Source organism: Accipiter gentilis, chromosome Z, assembly GCF_929443795.1.
Source record: "Accipiter gentilis chromosome Z, bAccGen1.1, whole genome shotgun sequence".
NCBI lineage: Eukaryota > Metazoa > Chordata > Aves > Accipitriformes > Accipitridae > Astur > Astur gentilis.
The window spans coordinates 24,638,221-24,659,323 of record NC_064919.1 but is presented as its reverse complement, the minus strand read 5'-3'; the positions used below and the strand labels follow the sequence as shown (position 1 = coordinate 24,659,323).

At 43.9% G+C, this 21,103-nt stretch overlaps 1 protein-coding gene and 1 long non-coding RNA gene across 2 annotated transcripts in view; one reads left to right on the top strand and one right to left on the bottom strand.

Annotated features, from left to right (window-relative positions):
- Positions 1-3,649: 3,649 nt before the first annotated feature.
- On the bottom strand, positions 3,650-10,986 carry LOC126035860 (uncharacterized). The gene is made up of 3 exons (XR_007505057.1): positions 10,879-10,986; positions 10,193-10,285; positions 3,650-4,036 (listed from the first exon to the last, which is right to left on the bottom strand). It is a non-coding gene; the product is annotated as an uncharacterized LOC126035860 (long non-coding RNA).
- A 310-nt stretch (positions 10,987-11,296) lies between these two features.
- LOC126035830 (3'-5' RNA helicase YTHDC2-like) overlaps positions 11,297-21,103 on the top strand; it is a 55,444-nt gene continuing 45,637 nt past the window's right edge. The window contains 5 exon segments of the mRNA XM_049794822.1: positions 11,297-11,656; positions 12,061-12,151; positions 17,143-17,339; positions 19,113-19,312; positions 19,926-20,092. Coding sequence (XP_049650779.1) covers positions 11,326-11,656; positions 12,061-12,151; positions 17,143-17,339; positions 19,113-19,312; positions 19,926-20,092 — 986 coding nt within the window. The 5' untranslated portion in view covers positions 11,297-11,325.

Genomic DNA, 21,103 nt, shown 5'->3' with positions numbered 1-21,103 from the left:
CCTGTGCCACACCAAAAGGGCAAGAGAAGTAGTAAAGGTTTTATTGAAAGAAATAATTCTGAGATTTGGGGTACCAGAGGGATTCTCCTCAGATCGAGGACCACACTTTGTAGCAGAAATAGTCCAAGGGGTATCCAAATTTTTACAAATCAAATGGGACTTGCATACACCATGGAGGCCGCAATCAAGGGGGAAGGTAGAAAGGATCAATCAAACAACGAAGAGACAAATTAGTAAATTGTGTCAGGAAACACACATCAAATGGATTGAAGTTTTACCATTAGCATCATTAAGAATTAGAGTTACTCCAAGGGTCAGAGAAGGGGTTAGCCCTTTTGAGGTCTTGTATGGAAAACCTTAGATAACAAATTTAACAGGAAAAGGCAATCAAGCGTGCCTAAAAGGTGACCAGATAACTTTAGTGATTACCTCTTGTCCTTGGCAAGAGTTCCTTCTTCCCTCCACAGGTATATCCAAATAAGAACCCCTGTACCTTTGGATTCGCCTGTGCATTCATTCAAACCAGGAGATCAAGTATATTTGTGAGCTTGGAAAGAAGAGCCACCACGAGCAGAAAAATGGAAAGGACCGTATTTGGTATTGCTGACAGCTCATACCACCGTGAAGCTGGAGGGAATTGACTCATGGATTCACTATACCCGAGTGAAAGCAGCGCCTCCTAAAATGTGGAGAGTTGAGGAAACTGGCTGAAAATACACAGAGATACATGAACTGTACGTGGACTAATATAGAGTCCATCCTGCATTTAGAGTGTACACAAGGGGACGTGTTTTTATATTGTTTTATGGGAATTATTTTAATATTATTTTTGTTCTATTTGTCTACCTTTTTACAACCTAGTAAGGAGAAGAATGTTGTGGTTCGTTTTTCTCACTTTCATGAATCAGGTGAGTCAAGGGAACCAGGAGGGAAATGATAGCCCGTGGGGAAACAGCCTCCATTTGGGGATAATTGTGGAACCAAACCCAGATATTACACAAAGTCCAAAAGGATGACACTTCCACTGGAGTGGAAGAAGTATTTAGATGGTTGACTTCCTGGTTCCCTGATTTAAGTGTACGGGTTAAGAAACTGATAAAAATCTTAATAGTTGCAGTAGTGCTAAACTCTTACATTTAGAACGAGACTTATATGAAGAGTATTCATACAAGTCTCAAAGAGGGGGAAATGCAGTCCTATGTTTGAGTTACGGCCTAACTGCGGTGACACTGCTCAATTTAGGGTTAAACACGATGCATTGTCCTTTAAGGAGGACCATTACTCAATAGTTTCACTATGTAGGCCTGGTTACTTTGTATAAAGATGCAGCCTTTGCCACCAACTACACCCTTGAAGAAGGGACTAAAGACTGATAAAAAGGAAACATCCAGAAGGCATCAAAGGCCAGGTGATTGCCGAAGAAGCATGAACTAGGGGAAGAGTAAAGGCGGCGGGGGGAGATGGCGACCACCGACTCAGTTCAAGACCTGAAGACTTGCACCCCGACTCCTTGAGCATGTGCTGTAGAATAAAAGAACACTGTGCTTTTAATTTGAAGGGGAGAAAACCTTAGCCCAATAGAAACGGTGGCAGATAAGCAACTACCAATAATGATTTGGGGCAAGGACTTTGGAAACTAAGTGGGTGAATCTAAAACTGTGTAAGCTGCTTGCTTGTTTAACTGTAGGGTGAGCTAGCTTTGTGGAATTACCACCTAGCACCCATCTTTGTGCAAATATGAAATAAATAGTGTCTCTCCTCAGTGTGTGACTATTGGGTTCTTGCACACTGGGTGACGAATCTGCTTTTCAGACAACACTTAGGGCTTGTAACTGCTTGATGTTATGGTCAGTGTTCTGGGTGCTGTTACACTTCCCTGTTCTGTGATAGGGTCATCATGGCCACGGCGTTGGCTGGGTGCCTGGGACCTTCAAGGCCAGTAAGGAAGGAGTAGTTGCCCTGGAGCCCAGGAATCTTGAGGCTGGTAGGGAGGGGAAAAAGGAATTTGTTTAGTTTGTCTGCTTGCTTCACAGGACCTTCAGGGCCTGATATCAAGAGGAAAGGAATGAATACGGGACCCCCTTGGTCACCAAGAATGGCCGCTTGCCTTATAAAATGGCATTAGTTATGCTAACCACACTACCAGGGGTCGGGAGCAGGGGGTACCGGTCACACACCCCTATAAAGATGGTGCAATCTAGTGGTCTATTTAACTGAATTAAGCCAATTTGCTATCCACTTTTTTTAGCTGTACTTGGTAGGTAGGCCCTGGACTACACTTCAGTGATGGGACAGCCATGTTCTGCATTTGCCTCAGCCAATAAATAGAAATGGGGCAAGAGGAACAAGTAGCTTCATCTTTCCCCCTTTTTTTTTCCAATATGTGCCAGTATCTCAGGCCACATTTTATAAACACAGTACATTTTAAGAGTTACCAATTACCTAGTTATTCAGACAAGGGTATCGCGACCACAGAAAAATGAGAATATAGCGGGAACAGCTGGGAGGTAGTGCCAAGTCTGGCATGCTTTTGATCTCTCAAAATCCTCGTGTTGTGGTTTAACCCCAGCCAGCAACTAAGTACCACGCAGCCGCTCACTCACTCTCCCCTCGCCCCCAGTGGGATGGGGGAGAAAATCGGGAAAAGAAGTAAAACTCGTGGGTTGAGATAAGAACGATTTAATAGAACAGAAAAGAATAAACTAATAATGATAACGATTGCACTAATAAAATGACAACGGTAGTAATAAAAGGATTGGAATGTACAAATGATGCTCAGGGCAATTGCTCACCACCCGCCGACCGACACCCCGCCAGTCCCCGAGCGGCCATTCCCTGCCCCCATTCCCCAGTTCCTATACTAGATGGGACGTCCCATGGTGTGGAATACACCGTTGGCCAGTTTGGGTCAGGTGCCATGGCTGTGTCCTGTGCCAACTTCTTGTGCCCTGGCTGGGCATGAGAAGCTGAAAAATCCTTGACTATAGTCTAAGCACTACTTAGCAACAACTGAAAACATCAGCGTTATCAACATTCTTGGCATACTGAACTCAAAACATAGCGCCGTTATCAGCTACTATGAAGACAGTTAACTCTATCCCAGCTGAAACCAGGACACCTCAAAATCCCTGAACCCTTTGTGCCTGGCGCACCGTTACTTCTGCCGAACGAAGAAAAGACTTTGTATTCCAAGCAAGCCGTAAATGTCAGGCATTAGGAACACGCTACAAATACTACAGAAAACAGTTTGGGTTTAAAGCAATTAATAAAGTGCAACCGCTTAACGTCCCAAGCTTTTCTTTTGCTTTTTTTTTTACTGCTGTGGAAGCATCACTGTCCGTGGCAGTTTTGCACGCCTGTTTTGTACGCACATGACTCTTCTGTCTGAAAGCAACAAGAATGCACTGCCGTCAGTCGCGACAGCTAAGCGTGACTTGAAAACCGCTGGCTGGCTGATCTGTCCTGCACTGCCAGACTTGATCCTCAGCGCCTCCGGAGCCCAACACATCTTTGCCCACCGGCTGAGCTGCAGCTGGGACTCCTATGGAGAGCGGCCGCTCCCCGGGGGCTGGGGAGCCGGGGGTGGGGGGGGCTGCCTGGGGAGGCACGGCAGGCAGGCGCGTTCGTATCCTGTGACTTGGCACGTGTGTAGCGGGCCAGTACGATGTGGACCCAGGCCCAAGTGTGTACCCCTTGGCCAAACCCGTGCCTCGCCTGCGTAATCTGTGCCCAGCCTATAAAGCAGCCGAGTAAAAATGATTTCCTATGCAAACGTTTTTTTAGTTGGGGAAGTGAACTTAATACGAGTATTTTACTTCCTGCCACATAACTTGCTCACAAAAGGCGTATTTCTGATGTTACTGTAACGTGGATCCATCGGGGGTTAGCTATTTAAATCGCTCCAGCGGCTTAGGCATTCAGACTGAAGATTCTGACATACACAAGGGTCGGAAGCAGTGCCTGTGGTATCAAAGGAGAGATTACCCTTTACTTCCGTAGGCTTCAGATGAGGACCGTCTTCGTTTGTTGGTCTCCACTGTAACAAAATTTAAAGTAACAGACATATAAGGTGAGTTAAAAGAAATATTGTTTCAAAAATCTTCGTGTACAGCAAACTGCATTTGCTACCAACAGAGCCACCATTTACCAGGAAATTGCTAGTTAAATTCTCATCAAAATCCTGATGTCTGGACTCACCGTACTATCCTTCTCACGTTACTTCACTTAGATCCACCTCACATCACAGACCTAGGATTCCAAGCTCCAGCTGCAAATGTAAGTCTTGTGCAGCCTTTACTGTCGAGTTCTTATTGAGCAGAGCTGGCCGAAAAGTCTTAAAATACTGTTTTCAAAAGAAAATAACTTTTCCGGTGAGACAATTTTTTGTGATTTTTTTCTCCTGCTCCAAAATGTGATATGCAAAACAGATATTTTGTCCAAGATTGAAAATAGTTTCACGTAGATAGAATATTAATGCCATTTTTTGAGAAGCCGCCTTTTCAGTCTTCACCTTTATAATGCTCAACCAGCTTGTAAAACTGTTCTGTTTTAAAGAGTGTCCTTTTGCTTGATGATAATGAATCTAAGTGAGAACAGGTTTGCCCCTTTTTCCAAAAATGTCCTAAACCACTCTCCTACTCAATACAGTTTGCTAGGCCTGGATCTTGCATATGGATCCACAATTTGTATCTGCATAGACGACAGAGCACTTAGTTCCTGCATTTCTTTTATGTACATGTAAACAAAGATGTTGAATATTTCCACTGTTGTTTATCAAAGTTTATTTTTTGAATCTCTATCTCTGTTAACAAAATACTACTTTTATTGAAAAAAAGGGGGACACTTGTAAAGATAAATGGGCTTTTTGTAGGCTGTGACTATGAGGTAACCTTGATAACTTCTTATTTCTGCAGACTGCTGATGGCTGCAGTAGTTAAACACCTTCTGTGCTTCAGAAAATTTCTGCAACACAGGTATAACTGTGGTCAAAATGTTTCAGTGAAACAGTATTCTACCAGGAAATGACAATTCAGTGTAAATAAATGTCTCTAGGGAACATACCAGTTCCACTGAATTCCAATTTCGGCAGAGACACAAGCATATGAATGACAGCTACAAAATCCTTCTGCCTTCAGTCTACCCCTCAGCACGTTAAGACAGGGGATCCCTGCAGTTTTCATGCTGCCTTTATGATATGTTCCAGGCATAGTAAAATCTGTTAGTGCAGGATCATTCCACTCTCCCTCCTGCCCTCTATCCTTTGCTCACCCTGGAAACTACAGCTTCTCATTTTAGGAGGGAGGAGTAGTAGAGCGAGTAGCTGGAAGAACTGGGGCATATTCAACCCGGTTGGGAACCCTCCCAGCCCTCATTCTGGATATATTGCTGAACTCTGTAGATGCCTTGGGCTCCACAGGAGGCTGCTGCTCTTTTCCCCTGAAGGTTCAACAACCCAGGCTCTGGACTGCTCTAAATGGGGATCTGAGAGAGGTAGTTCCTCAACGACAAAATAAATTGGAGAACCGTGTAACCTTCAACATCAGTATTTATGGAGTTTCCAAGTTCCACAGGATATTAAAGGAGAAAACTGCAAAGAAGAAAAAGATACTGATGTATAATATTGCTCACCTTTTGCTGCTGCTATGGTAGATTTCTGCCTTAAATTATTGAGCATGCAGGATTTGTGCAGAACTGAAAGTGATTTTGGGTGACAGGTGTTATGGGGTATTCAAGGTAAAGTAAAAATCCCCAGTAAGGTCAGTGGGGGGTCTATACAGACAATATATACTTTGAAACAGCTACGGTGAAACAGATGATGCCCTAACTAAGCCTCTTGTAGCTAATATCCTTTACATTTCAAAGCTAAACCCTAGATACAGCAGAGACAATTGTACTATGTAGTAGTAAGACATACTTAAAAGGGTGATTGTGATAGGGATAGGCAAACCAAAGACAAATATATGATTATTACTAGAGAGAGATTATCTATAAGTAAAGATCATGACATATTCCTGGATTTACAGCTTGGTTTCAAAGCACTAATCTTGAAGGAAAGACCATCAAATAACCCATCAGTGAGGAAACAGTTACATGGCTTCTATTTTGTATCATAAGGTACCATTTTTGACAATGGAAAATATATAAAAAGGAAAGAATATAAAAATGGGCTAATGAAGCCCAAAACAAGCAAAGAAAACTCCTTAAGATCCAACAAAAAGTGCATACCCATCATTAGATTTCATATTGTGAAATCTGTTTGACAAACAGTATCTTATCATAGAAGACAGGGAATTGTGCTACACAATGCAGTTTTATAACTTTTTTCCTAACCAACAAAAAACATATAACAAACAAAACCTAAGCATTTTCCCCTCTCCAAAACAGGGTAGAGGACATAATTTTATTCATAAATTGGAACAGGAGGCAGTGATAAACAGCAATTCTCTCCACTGATCAGAAAAATGTTACTTTACCTTCTAGATTCATATGGTTGTTTTGAATGTTTTATTCAGGGGAAAAAAAAAAAAAAAAAAAAAAAAGAAAAAAAGAAAAGAAGCTCCTATTTTGGAACCTAAATAAAATGAAACCTAAGTGAGCCAAAGGATTCAGAAATAGAGGCAAGCTGGGAGTGTGAGTCTGTGAGGATGGCTCCCTGAATTCCTCTGGTTGCCAGGTCCTGGCTCAGAACAACAGTGTGTTTTGTGCATGCAGACACAGCTTCTGTGCCTTTAGACAGACTCAAACGTGAGTAGCCATGGCAGTATTTTTCCAGGACAAAGGCTGCAGACTTAAACTATAGCCTGTCACTTTCTTCTTTACCTTATGGCCAACAAACCTGGATGTTACCAGATGCCCTGCCTCTGAGGCCTCCTACCACCCTTGTCCTGAAACCCTTTGTGAGGCCATGTTTTGGCAGTGAATGAGGGCAGAGAAAAAATTAGTGTAACTTGTAGAAGAGTGGCAATGAAGAAAAGAATTGGTTCCATGAATCCCTAACAGAGGTGTGTGGTTAGATGGATTTTCGAGAGCTAATGAGACACAAACTTAGATCAAAATTTAACCTGGGCTTGATGCATTTTTTAAGTCTTTCCATTATGTAATAAGGACTGTGAGCTCATGCTGCAGCCTTTCTATTTAGTTGAATAGGAGTAGGATTTCTATCTTCTACTCCGTTGCCTATTCTCATTATACTTTGAGGAATTTGGCATCTAAGACTTTCACCCCCTCCTTCATTTTTTGTTTATACTGTTCAAAAGGTTCAAACATTATCTAAGGAAGGACTGAAAGCAGACGGATAGAAGCACACATGTAAATATCTATCTATACACACACTGACACACCATTGCTTAAACTGATCAATAGACTTTTCCCCTTATGCCTCAAAAATAAATAAAAAATAAAGCAAATAAGGGCAATAGAAGAGACAGATGAACAAGAAATTATGTGTCAGTACATAATACAAGGAGTAACATAAATGGGGAGGAGGCGATCAACCATACAGCCTACATCAGCAGCAAAAGTTCTGGGGAACTGGCAGTGTATACAGCTGTGTGCAGTAAAGCAATAGATGCCCATTTGCACCACAGGTAATTTATTAAACAAATACCTCCCATTATAATTTCACATTAGCCATACTTCCCTAAGTATGCGTAAGTATGTATCTCATTTTATGGCATCATTAATAACCGTAACAGCCAATACCTATCTGGATTTCCGAGTTACTATAATGCCTAAAATAAAAACATATCACAATGTCTTTTTTGTAATCAAGGAACTGAAAAAAAAAAGAAATCCCGTGCTCCTTCACTAACTTGCCTTTGCAGAGTAATATTAGCTCATCAGTGATTCTTGCATCCTATTTCAAGAGATAACAAGTCTTACAACACTAAATTCTTCAAAAAAAATTCACAAAAAGACTAATTATTTTGCAGTCAGATCTGACACAGTACACTTACACAGTACCTAATGGATAATTTTGTTTTACAAACTTACTTTGTGGTTCCTTTTCTCTCAGTAGTGGCATCTTTTGTGGAATTTTATAGTATTCACAAGAGAGAAAATATTCTGCAAGGTAAAAGGAAGCCAGCAAAACCTGCTACATAAGTACCTCTGAGAAGGGTAAGATAAAAATGCATAATTGTATTTGAACATGCAGATGTATTTTAGCATAAAACTCTGCTGCCTCTTAATGCTTCTCATAAAAAAAAATATATGGGCATTCGGACATATGGTGATAGAAGGAAATACTTCTTACTCCGGGAGATATTTGTTTTGTGTAAGCCTGAGCCAGAAGGTATTTCTGAGGCCAACCACGAAAAACGATTTTAAAAAGTCTTACGAGTTGTTAATTCTAATAAGAAAATCTACAGCTAGTAATTTTTATTAACAGAAAATGTATAAAGAATATATATAAACCACCATGTGTAAGAACTTGGAAAGAAACAAAGACAAAAGCTGTTCTGTGTGTACGTTTTTCAGAACGATCTGTTGTATGTTCCTGTTGTACTTCTGCATCTAATATGGACCTGAGCTGGAGCTAGAATGCTAGGCTGAGTGAAACTCTGGCTGAATGCAGAAGAGCACTTCCTTTGCTGGTAGACGCGGACCTGTCTGCAAAGGTCTTTTCTCAAAAGCCTGAAGGAAGACATAACTAATGGGAAGCTGGACCTGTGTTACACCACCACGAGACATGCCCTATGCCACGCTAGTGTCAGCACGTTTGGATCCCACGTGCACCAGAAAGTACGTTGCTGCTCCTCCTTCCCAGGGCCATCGCCTGCACATAGGCCAGTTGGAGCTGGAGGGCAACCTCAAAGGCGGTCCAGAATCACCCTTAGTGTTTTTGGAAGTAAATTCACCAAAACAGGAGACCACTTTGCCCAGCTGCCCCAAGACATGGGCTTAAGGCACAATTCTGTCTTCACTTTTTTCCTATGCTCAGTGTGGATTGCAATCAACTAGTTAGCAGGGCACAGCACTTGTTGCAGCATGCAGTATGGGGGTGACAACTCCTTATCAAGAAAATCTTCCTGCTGCTTCACTGTAGCATGGAACTACTCTGTGTTCAGTGGGTTTTGTTACCTAAATGCTGACTCCTCTAATTTGTCTCAGCAGTTTGGGAAGAATGATTCATTGGCTGTTTGAGGTTTTTTTTTAAGGTGTATTTACAGCAAAAATGTATAGCAAGCAGATAGTTTAAATCATGCTCAGTGTGCCAGCACTCCACTCATCTTTACAATGTGTTAAATTCAAACACTATTAGTTTACTGAGTCAGGCTTCCCTTCGTTTTATATTTTATGAGTTCCTGTCTTAAACTCCTGAAGACAGATTAACCTCTAGCATAGTGGTACCAACAGAGTTACATTAGCTGTGAATTCAGGCTGCAACTTTATTTTCCAGCAGGAATATATAAAAATGATTTTTTCTTTCTCCATGTGCATCCTGACTATATGCTTTGAGTCATGTCTTTTTACCTGAGTGACTGCAGCTTCCTGTTTTTTTCACACTTAATAGCATTGGAGAGTCAACCCAGCAATGAAAGAAGCAAGCAATGTATTAAGAAGCTTGTTATGCAGGATGCACTCAGGCTTCATTGCGCTCTTCACGATATAGATGAGACCTAACATAACAGCTAGTTATTATCTCTGTGCGCTGTTGTATACACAAGATTGCAAACTGAGATCAGAATAGGCCCCGAGGAAACCATTTTGCAGAATCACGTGCTTTCCTTGTAGGAAGGCACGATGATGCTGTTAAGACATAGGAATTGGTAAGAGATCTGGGTTCATAATTAAAGATTTCTGATGTGACTCTCTCAAATGAGTTACAATCTATCATTTATTACTGGTGATACTAAGGAAGATAAGAGGATTCCTTATCTTGTTAAACTAAAGGTTTACTTTTTCATAGTAGACGTGATGTGCTCTAACTCGACAGCACTGAATGTCACAGAAACGGCTATAAGGAAACAGCATTAAGTACTTTGGTTGAAAATGTATAGGAAGGTATCTGGATTAAAAAAAAACTGAGAAAGTTTAAAAAACAACCTTACATCAGAGCAAACCTTCAGCTCCAGTGCCACTTCTCAGTGCAGAAATATGCTGAAGTGAGCTTTGTATAGGGCCTTGGCAGAGGTCTCTTAGGAGACATTTTTCAGGCAGCTGCATCAGACAGTGTTTATTTGCTACTTACTCAGTTCTCCGCTTAAGTTCACACGTGAGGAAGTCTGCTCTTCCTCAAAGTATTCTCCTTCTGGCTGAATGCTGTTTCCAAAGTAGCAGCAACCTGCAACAGTTAATCCTGTGTCATGGCCGAGAGTTGGTTTGGTGGTTTTTTTTGGGGTGGTGGGGTGGGGTGGTGGTGTTTGTTTGTTTGTTTGTTTGTTTTTTATATCTTCGGTGCGGCGTCAGCAGGAAAAGACGATCGTTTCAGCCAAAGGCTTATTTACTGACCTAAAGAATGCTCAAGACACCATCAAATCCCCATAATGCTAAATGGCTCAACAATTTGCCTCGGAGTACCACCTTGAAAAATTACTTGCATTTTACAAAATCGAGGGCAAGTAACACTTCACAGTGCAGAGGCCGAGGACTGCAACGATCTCGGCCACCTCCACTGCATGTCACTCAATTCAATTACGTAATTTACGGCCAGACAGGCCCTATCAGTGCTACTTCCCAGTCACTGCCAGCTGTACGCTATTTCAACGATACTTTGCCAGCCTCACGGAAAAAACCCAGGCCCCTTCCGTTCGCAATACCATTTTGTACCTAGCGGACGCCAGCCTGCGGCGTGCACCCCCCCCGCCGTTGCAGAGAGCACTTCTGCCGCCCCCCAGCTGAGGAGGGCAGGTTGCCTTACCCAGCCTTCACGCTCACCCAAGCAACGGCGCTGGCAGCTGCGGCCAACGCGTCACGCCGCCCGCACCACTGACTTGCGCTAAGCGCCCCAAAGGCGTGCGTGGCTGAACACAACCCTGCGGCTGCCTGGGCCCTGGGCCCGGCGCCTCCCCAGCCCCACGAAGAGCCGCCCCCCGCGGGCCTCCGCCACGCCGCTGCCGCCCCCGGCGCTGAGGAGAGGCGCCCAACGGCCGCCGCGGGGGCGGGGCGGGGCGGGGGAAGGCGGCGCGAGCTCGCGCCCTCTCCGCCGCCACGGGAGCCGAGGCGGGGCAGCTCCTCCCACCCCCGCCCCGCCGCGCCCCGCCGCGCCCCGCCTCGCCTCGCCCCGCCCCGCCCCGCGCAGTGACGTCGCGGCGCTGCGGCGGCCCGCTGCCCGCTCCTGCGCCGGCGAGGGCTCCCCACGCCACCGGCACTCGCTGCCGCGCCATGTCGCGGCCCAGTAGCGTCTCGTCGCGGCCCAGTAGCGTCTCGTCGCGGCCCAGTAGCGTCTCGTCGCGGCCCAGTAGCGTCTCGTCGCGGCAGCCTGGCGGGGGCTTGGCCTCGGCCTCCTCCGCGGCCGCGGCCTCGGCCTCCTCCGCCGCGGCCTCCTCCTCCGCGGCCGCGGCCTCGGCCTCCTCCGCCGCCGCCGCGGCCTCCGCCGCCTCCGCCGGCCCCGCGGCGGGCCGCGGCAAGAGGCTGAAGGATATCCGCGTCGACGAGGAGGTGGAGATCGCGGTGAACCTCGCCCTGGAGCGGTTCCGGTACGGAGAGGAGAAAGGTGCGTAGCGGCGGCCCGGCCGCGGGGGAGAAGGGCGCGGGGGGCGCCCCGCCTGGCAGGTGCGCCCGGGCGGGCCCGTGGCGGCGGGGAGCCGGGGCGGCGGCTGTGGGCACCTGGCCTGGGCCGGCGGGGGGAGGCGAGGCCCGGCGTGGGGGGTGGCGGACGTCGAGGCGCGGAGGCTCGCCGCCGGTTCGCCGGCAGAAGCCTCGTCTCTGCCCGAGTGAGGGGGCTTGCTCGCGAGCCCTGCCTGGCTTCCCGCCGTGAAGGTGCGGCCGTGCCGTTAGTCCCGTCGTTGGCGGGAGAGCGTGGTAGGTTTGGGGACCGAGGAACTCGTAACGTCGAGGTGCCGTGTCGAGAATACTGCGCCTCTTGTTGCTATGTTTGCTTTTTTATTGTTGTTCCAGAAATGGAGTTTCCTTCCTCCTTCACTAGCACCGAAAGAGCATTCGTTCACCGGCTGTGTCAGTCTCTCGGACTGGTATCCAAAAGCAAAGGGTAGGTGGGAGTCTGATTTTTATTTATTATTGCCTTTTTTGGGTGCAAGCCGTACTACGGGGTTTCATGACTAGCGCCAAAGTGAGCTGTGTTCCTAGCGTGTCCTGCGCTGTGGCAGGGAATAGGACTGGAGGAAAAGGTTTAAAAAGTAAGGTAAAAATGAGCATCTTTGCGCTTTGCTTTAGGTGCACTTAAACCTGTGACGAGCTTAGTTTGAGGTAGCTTGCCCTCATACTGTTTTGTGGGTGTCATGGCTCCGTAAAAAAGACGTCTCGCCCCAGATCTGTTCTGTTTTTCATGTACTGTTGTGTGCCCAAGGGCTTTTGAATAGAATCTCATACCTTGGCAGATAAAACGTAACCTAGAGTAGCATGTCCGAGAGAGTGCTTTTGTTGAGAAGTGCAGAAGAGGGTTCGTATGCAGGTACGGTGATGTTTCTTTCTCTTACGCTGCTCTGATCTTCTGAAGAGAAAACCCGTGTTCTTTGATGTGATGAGCTTGCATGAAAGCTGAGAATGGGGCTCCCCTGGGAGTGAGTTCAGGTGGCAAATCAACAGGAAAGGGAAAGATACAGGAAAAATGCAGATACGTGGAGTAACGTGTGTGTGTGTGGACTGTGTGAACAGCATTTGCTGTTCCTCACTTTTGGTGATACTTCACGAGTCTTGCAAAAATATTGTAAAATGCTGGTTCTCTGATCTATACTTAATTAGGGAGTAAGTGCTATTCAGCACTGATTGTGTTGACTGTGTAGCTTGGTTTCAGCAGATCTTACTCAAGTATAGTGCTGTTCAAGTGACGTTATTCTTCCAGTGTTGTTCCAGCTGTGTAGCTCATTTTTGCTACATTTATTTGCCTGAGACAATAAATTTGTTTGAGCTTGTGGACCTTTGCATCATAGTTTGTGAACATGGAGTGTTAGAAAGCCTTGTCAGATGTCCGCAACTGGTTAGCGGGAACATGCTTGTGTTGTACGGTGCCTGCTCTAAACTGTAACTGGTATGCCTGCTCGAATCCTTGTTGATTCTTTGTAGAGCTTTGCAAGTCTCTCTGAGCAGCTCCCCAGTAGATTCTGTGGTATTTTTGGTCGTTGTTTTCGTAGAACCATGGAATATCTCAGGTTGGAAGAGACCCGTAAGGATCATCGAGTCCAACTCCCTGCTCCCTGCAGGACTACCTAAAACTAAACCATAGGACTAAGAGCATCATCCAGACGCTCCTTGCACTCGGACAGGCTCGGTGCAGTGACCGCTTCCCCGGGGAGCTGTTCCAGTGACAGACCACCCTCTCAGTGAAGAACCTTTTCCTAATGACCAATCTGAATTCCCCTGATGCAGCTTCATTCCATCTCCTCGTATCCTATCGCTGGTCGCCAGAGAGGGGAGATCAGCACCTCCCTTCTGCTAACCCCCCCCCCCCCCCGCCCCGGCGTTGAGGACGTTGTAGACTGTGATGAGGTCACCCCTCAGGCTTCTCTTCTCCAGGCTGAACAAGCCAGGTGACCTCAGCCGCTCCTCCTGTCTTGCCCTCGAGGCCTTTCTCCATCTTGGTCGCCCTCCTCTGGACACTGATAATCTTAATGTCCTTCTGATATTGCAGCACCCCAAACTGCACACAGGAGTCGAGGTGGGGCGGCCCCAGTGCAGTGTAGAGTGGGACAATCACCTCCCTCGACCCCCTGTTTTTGTTTTGTGGTGGTGGTTTTTTTTTTTAAATGTGGAGTGTTCATGGTGACATGAAGCTTGGAGAATAGTTGAACTGAAATTTAAATAGATGAGAAAAAGGAAATATTGAGCTGGGAAGACCTAAACTGTATCTTTTTTTTTTAAACTATAATAATGCATTGCACATTAAAGAAACATACATTTCCTTTTAAAATAAATTCAAATGTTCTACTCATGTTTAGTCTCTGCAGGTTTCTTCAGTATTTATGCTTGTAATAACTTTTGAAATGGTTGGTCTTTAAAAGTGTCTTGGTTTAACCCCAGCCAGCAATTAAGCACCACGCAGCCACTCGCTCACATCCCCTTCACTCCCCAGTGGAATGGGGGAGAGAATCGTGACAAGAAGTATAACTCATGGGTTGAGATAAGAACGGTTTAATAGAACAGAAAAGAAGAAACTAATAGTGATAATGATAACACTAATAAAATGACAATAGTAGTAATAAAAGGATTGGAATAAACAAGTGATGCACGATGCAATTGCTTAGCACCTGCTGACCGATGCCCAGTCAGTTCCTGAGCAGCGATCCCCCCCTAGGCCAACTCCCCCCAGTTTATATACTGGGCATGACATCACATGGTATGGAATACCCCTTTGGCCAGTTTGGGTCAGCTGCTCTGGCTGTGTCCCCTCCCAACTTCTTGTGTGCCTCCAGCCTTCTTGCTGGCTGGGCGTCAGAAGCTGAAAAATCCTTGACTTTAGACGAAACGTTATTTAGCAACAACTGAAAGCATCAGTGTGTTATCAACATTCTTCTCATATTTTACTCAAAAATATAGCACTGTACCAGCTGCTAGGAAGACAATTAACTCTATCCCAGCTGAAACCAGGACAAAAAGCTTGATCATGATTGGCTTTCATAACTTATTTTTTTCGCTAGGGTATAATTTTGATGTTGCTATTCATTACTGTATCTGCACTTGTTGCACAGAGTAGAAAAATAAGGGAAGCTATTGCTTGGGCACCGTAGGACAATATTTTGTGTCTTTGGTTTTTTCCTTTGAGTTAAGCTATCTTATGTTGAATACTTACAGAAAACTTACTATAAACTCTTCATAGCTATTATGTTTTCCTCTAGACATTATCAGTGTACTGTGTCAGGTCTGGCTGGGCTTGAGTTGCTGTGCTCTGTACTTGTAGCTGGTAACACTTGTGTTTGATAACACACCAGCACTTGGGCTTCTGCTGAGCACTGCTCGTACAACATCAGGGTTGTCTTTCCAGCTCCTCCCTACCCCCCCCAATTAGGAGCGTTGCCAGCAGGTTGAGGGAGGTGATCCTTCCCCTTTACTCAGCACTGGTGAGGGTACGCCTGGAGTGCTGTGTCCAGTGCTGGGATCACCAGTAGCAGAGAGATGTGGATGTACTGGAGAGAGTTCAGTGAAGGACCAAGAAGATGATGCAGGAACTGAAGCGTCTCTCCTATGAGGACAGGCTGAGAGAACTGGGGCTGTTCAGCCTGGAGAACACAAGGATCGGGATGGATCTTATCAGTGTATATCAACACCTGCAGGGAGGGTGCCAACAGGACGGAGCCAGGCTCTTGTCAGTGGTGCCCCGTGACAGGACCAGCGGCAGTGGGCACAGACTGCAACACAGGAGGTTCCCTCTCAACATCAGAAAACACTTTTTCAATGTCAGGGTGACCGCGTTCTGGCACAGGTTGCCCAGGGAGGTGGTGGAGTCTCTTTCCTTCAAGATATTCAGAAGCTGTCTGGACAAGGTCCTGGGCAACCAGCTCTAGGTGCCCCTGCTTTGTGTAGGGGTTTGGACTAGATGACCTCCAGAGGTCCCTTCCAGTCCCAGTGGTTCTGTGATTTTGTGGTTCTAAGTAGCTCAGATACAAACTAGTGAAGACTGGGAGCATAGTCATGGAAAGCATTGCAGTTTGTTTTTCCAATTCTGCCAACCTTTCCCTTTCCCTGGACGTTCACATTCAAGTACTGTTCCAGCTTCAGAATTTTTGCTGTTCTGAAACGTTGCATTGACCAGGAGCTGAACCCAAGCCAACAACTTAGAAAGCAGCCATGTGGTGGTGGGTTGGCCTTGGCCAACTGCCAGGTGCCCAGCCAGCTTGGTCTGTCACTCCCCCTCCTCAACAGGACGTGGGGAGAAAATAGCATGGGGTCTCTCTCACAGACGGAAGTTCCTTTAGGATAAATGTGCTCCACTGAGGTCTCTTCTGTGGGTTTCGGGGGAATCTCTCCTCCAGCACTTGGAGCACCTCCTCCCCCCTCCTGCTTCACTGACGTTGGTATCTGCAGGGCTGTTTCTCAGATTTTTCTCAGTCCTCCCTCGCAGCTGCTGTGCAGCGTTTTTTCTGTTTCTTAAATACATTATTACAGAGTCACCACCGTCGTGACTGAGAGGCTCAGCTGTGCCCTGTGGTGGGTCTGCTGGAGCGGGCTGTGTCCCATACAGGGCAGCCCGGGCCTCTCCTCACAGAGGCTGCCCTGCCAGCACCTGGGTACCTGCACCCCGTTCATACAGACCACGATAGCACCCCTGCCAGGGACAGGGTGCTGGGCTTGTAGGGTGACCTTCCGTTCTTATCCTGAGAAGTAGTTTTCGAAGTGTTGAGATGTCATTGTAGCCCAGGCACAGGATAGTTCAGTTTCAAACCTATATACAACAGCTCTTCGCGTTTCAGTATCAGACTTCAGTCTGAGAACAAATGCGGTGTTATGATTAAGTGTTTTGGCTCTAATTCTACATTGTAAATCTTTGAAAATGAACATCCCGGGAATCTTAATTTGTTTTAAAGGATTTTATTAAGGCTTGGAATATCACTAGAAGGCTTCTTGTTTGTCTGTTGTGTCTATTTGTTGATTTTTAACCTCTAACTCCCTTGAATTACTCTAGAAATCAGGTTTGTGTCATACCTCTCAGTATTGATTGAGTGATTGATTGATGGAGCTGGCTGTCTTTTGGGAAGCAAATGCCGTGATAGACCTTCAACAGAAAGGTAGCATAACAGCGTTACATTATCGAGGCCTAACTGTAAAGTCGTGCTCAGTGTACTCATCCAAAGTCTGCAGTGCTGCACTACAGTGTGTGAATGTGGTGGTTTGATGGTGGATGTTGTGGATGCTTCTGCTATTTTGGTGTGTGTTATGCTACATAGGACATTATTAGCAATTTTCTAGTTATGACATTATATTTGACAGTAATCTGACGGCCATCTTGAAAAAATTATGGTCAAAGTTGATTACATAGAGGTAAATAAGTTACTTATTCCTAAAATACATTTTTCTTTTTTCTTCCAGGAAAGGAGCAAATCGATACCTGACTGTAAGGAAGAAGGATGTATCAGAACCAACACATGCAGTAATGACTTGCAGCTTGGCTCCCAGTACGAAACATACCATTCGGAGTTTAATTCAGAGATTTCCTGTCACAAATAAAGAACGAACAGAACTTCTGCCAAAGACGGAGCGAGGAAATGCATGTGCTGTTGAATCTGGTATGTTCAGTGTGTCTTCTGATATGAACTTGTCAATCAACACTGCTTAAAAACCCCAAACAATCCAACCACAAAACAAAACCCTTTCTTTTCTGTCTCCTCTCCTGTCCCAGCTGACACCCTCCCCCCCAAAACAAACCCATTAATTTTCTGGTCTTTTAATTGTTAATATAGGGGGGGTTTATAACTAGTGTCATAAGAAACTTAGGCAGTCATGTCACCCACATTCCAATGCCTGCCTTGCACCAAGTTACTTTTGAATCTTCAAGCTAGTTCCAGCCAAGTTTATTTGGAAGCACTTTTCTGAAATGTGAGCTCCTACAATTTCCATGAGGTGAGATTGAAAAGAGAAGTGTTACCATGACTGCTGTATGAGAACACCCTTATGAGAAAATGAGGTTGGCTGTTCTGCTTATAGAAATTCACGTTCTTGGTAAGATAAGTTTATCTTTTGTTTCGTTGTCTTCTAAAATAGATCTGGTCCCTAAGACTACTCTCTGGATTTCTTGATTTCTAGAATATGAAAGAGTTTACTGGAGTACAAACTTCTGATATATTGTGTTTTTTTTTTTTAAACAGTGCTGTCAACAAGATTATTGCTTTAACAGTTATGAGTGTAAGAGTTAAGTTGTGTTTCTGTGCACAAAGCTGGGTGTAGTGCACAGAAAACACTTGTACCAGTATGCCTTGTTTCATTGGATATTCCTGATTTATGATAGTTCATGCTTTAAGTGCTTCCTTTGCTAGTTTTCTTTTTCAGTTGTTTCAGTTGTTTAATAGGATTGTTTAATGAACAGAGGGCAACTGTAATAAAAGTACTGAAAAGCAATTCCTTGGGAATGTAGGGCATATAAACTAATGAATAGTGTAAAATTTATCTTTCTTCACTTCTCCAGAATGGTTTTTGGCTCTTTTAATTTGTGTCTGTCTTGGTAAGACGGTGCTTGTAATTTAATATATTAATCTGATTATCACATTAAATACGTATAATTGAATTTACAGCAAGTTTTTCATTGTTCTGGAAAATAATTATTGAGGAATTATAGAATAGCACTTACTGAAACTGAAGTAGTGTCCTCTGAAGATGTGCAGGTTCTTTGGCTACTTATGCATTGCTTTCTAATACATCACACTGCACTGTGCTGTATGGGTCCAGGGGTCTAGGTACAGCATGGTTCAGTTTGTGTGATTTAAGACAAATCTTACAGACTAGAGCATTAGGTTATGTAAGACTGTCTGAAAGGAGGTCATAAAAGATCAGAGAGGATGAGAAAGAAGGTGGATGAATCACAGTAGAGGTACCTTTTTCTCAGAAGACCTGCTTGTCAGTTTGGAATAACTTAAAGGTTTAACCGTACAGTGAATATTTCTAGACAAACTGTGGAGGTGTGAATGTGCGGACATGATACAAAGGCCAAGCAAATACGCCAGGCTGCTTTTCTGGGATTTAGTTTCTATTCTGTTTTTGCTCTTCGTGACCTTTTTTGGCTTTGAGCAGTGCAGTGGGATGGTCTGTTTTTGTTCAAAATATCCATTCTGTTTTTGTTCAAAATATCCATGAAAGTAGTAACTCATTTGAACAATATTTATTTCAAGCACCCTAACAGGATGCATTACTATGAATATGGCTTTTAAACGTGTGATGGGTTTGTCACTTTATCTATAGGGATGCATATAAAGTTAGGAATGTTCATTTTTACGTATGATTTTAAATAAATTTTTTAGTATTAGTTTTCTTTTGTATCTAAGTAAATTGTTAACTTCTCTTCACAGAAAACAGAGATGTGAACAAGGCAAGTGGACGGCTTAACAATGGTATCCCCCAGGTTCCAGTGAAAAGAGGGGAATCGGAGTTTGATTCCTTCAGGCAATCCCTACCAGTTTTTGAGAAACAGGAAGAAATTATCAAAATAATAAAGGACAATAAAGTTGTTTTGGTTGTAGGAGAGACTGGATCAGGAAAAACTACTCAAGTAAGTTTATTTAATGAAATAAAAAAGATAACAGTATTTATACAAAACACGCCAAATTTGTAATACTTGTGTAGTAAGGGATTTCTTTATGCTAGTTTTAAGGCTTTTGTTTTCCTGTATAGTCAAAAGTCTTGTGTTCTAGTTCACTTTCTTGCTTTTGAAATACTGAGCCAGCAGATACTTACTAAAAGCATGAATGTTTCTGCATGATTTTCTGGTAGATACTAGGGTTTTTTTAAAGTGATATAAAATATTGCAGGGAGAGTAGCTATGATTCTGAATAGCCCTTTTCCTTCTAAAGCTAGCTCTCTTCTTAGTTTCTACAGTAGAATATTATTGTGTTGTAAATGAAATATTACCTGCAGGGTTTTTTTTATAGATTTCTCTGAAGTAAGAGAAGCTTCAACTTTTTCTTTCTGAAACAGATTAAAATTGAAATCGGAAATTTATTTTTTCTGCCTTCCTGCCCCTTCAAGTACGTTTGCAATGCTAATCCCATTGTGAATCCTTTTGCAACCTATGTAATATTGAGAGGCAGTTAAATTGTTTCACCATGGTAAAAAAGAGATGACTTTATCAAACTAAAAAGTAAATTTAAACCACTTCTTTACAGATCCCTCAGTTCCTTCTTGACGAATGTTACAAAAACAGAACTCCGTGTCGTATATTTTGCACTCAGCCAAGACGTTTGGCAGCTGTTGGTGTGGCTGAAAGAGTGGCAGCAGAAAGAAGAGAAAAGGTTGGCCAGACAGTTGGTTACCAGATCCGATTAGAAAGCAGGTACTAATGATATTTCTTAAAGTCAGTTGATCTTGTTTAGGTACTTTAGTCTTCTGTACATTTAAACTACAGTATACTTGAGATACGGCCTAGTAAAAGCTCAGTATGTAAAGTATGGATAGGATATGTTATTTCAAGTCATGGAATATTGAAGGGTGAAAAGGACGGTTTTCATCCTGTATTTGGCAGTTTCATGTAGTAAGTTGTCTTATACAAGTGAATTGCAGGTACTTTCTCGTGAATTCTTTTTGTGTGTGTGTGGCATTTCTTGCCTTACTTTCAGATCAAGTCTATGCTTTCTTCTCTTTTTTTTCTCCCTACTTTTAACATGTATAGATCCGAAAGTTCTGCAAGCTTTGCAGATAAGTAGGAAGACCAGCATGCTGTGACAAATGCAATATAGTGAGAGTTGGTAGGGGACATAAAAGGAAAAAAAAGCAAAATTTGAAAGTGAACGATGAAGTTGAGCATTATTTACCAATCTAGTTTGGGTTAAATTTATTCTGTTTCAGCTTTTATGTTTAAAGCATGAACTGATACGAAAATAGAGATTTCTAGGTCACCTGGGAAATTTGTCCCTCAAGCAGAGCAGGAATGGGTGAAAGTCTGAAGACTGTGTGGTTTCTAGGTTCTTTGAACTGTGTAGATAGTGGGATTTTGAGGAGTGGGCAGCACTTGGGATATGGGTGAGAGGAAGACAGCAAAAGGTATAGTTGGTTACGTTGCTTGTGTGGATGAAGATATCACATAGCTAATGAAAATGAATGCACTTGAACAACAAAGCCAAGTTAAAGAAGAATTTGAATATGCGTACAGAAACTGCTAAGGCTGTTAAGGGATTAAAAGAGCTGGTAACAATGAATTGCAAATAAAGTGGATGGTTACTGTGTGGAAGTATTATGGTGTCTGAAGAAGAACGAAGTATAGGTCAGATCAAAATGGAAGAATTACTGGAAGCAGTGCAAAAAATCCTGCTTAAGAAGAATCAATAGATTCATTCAAGAGAAAGAG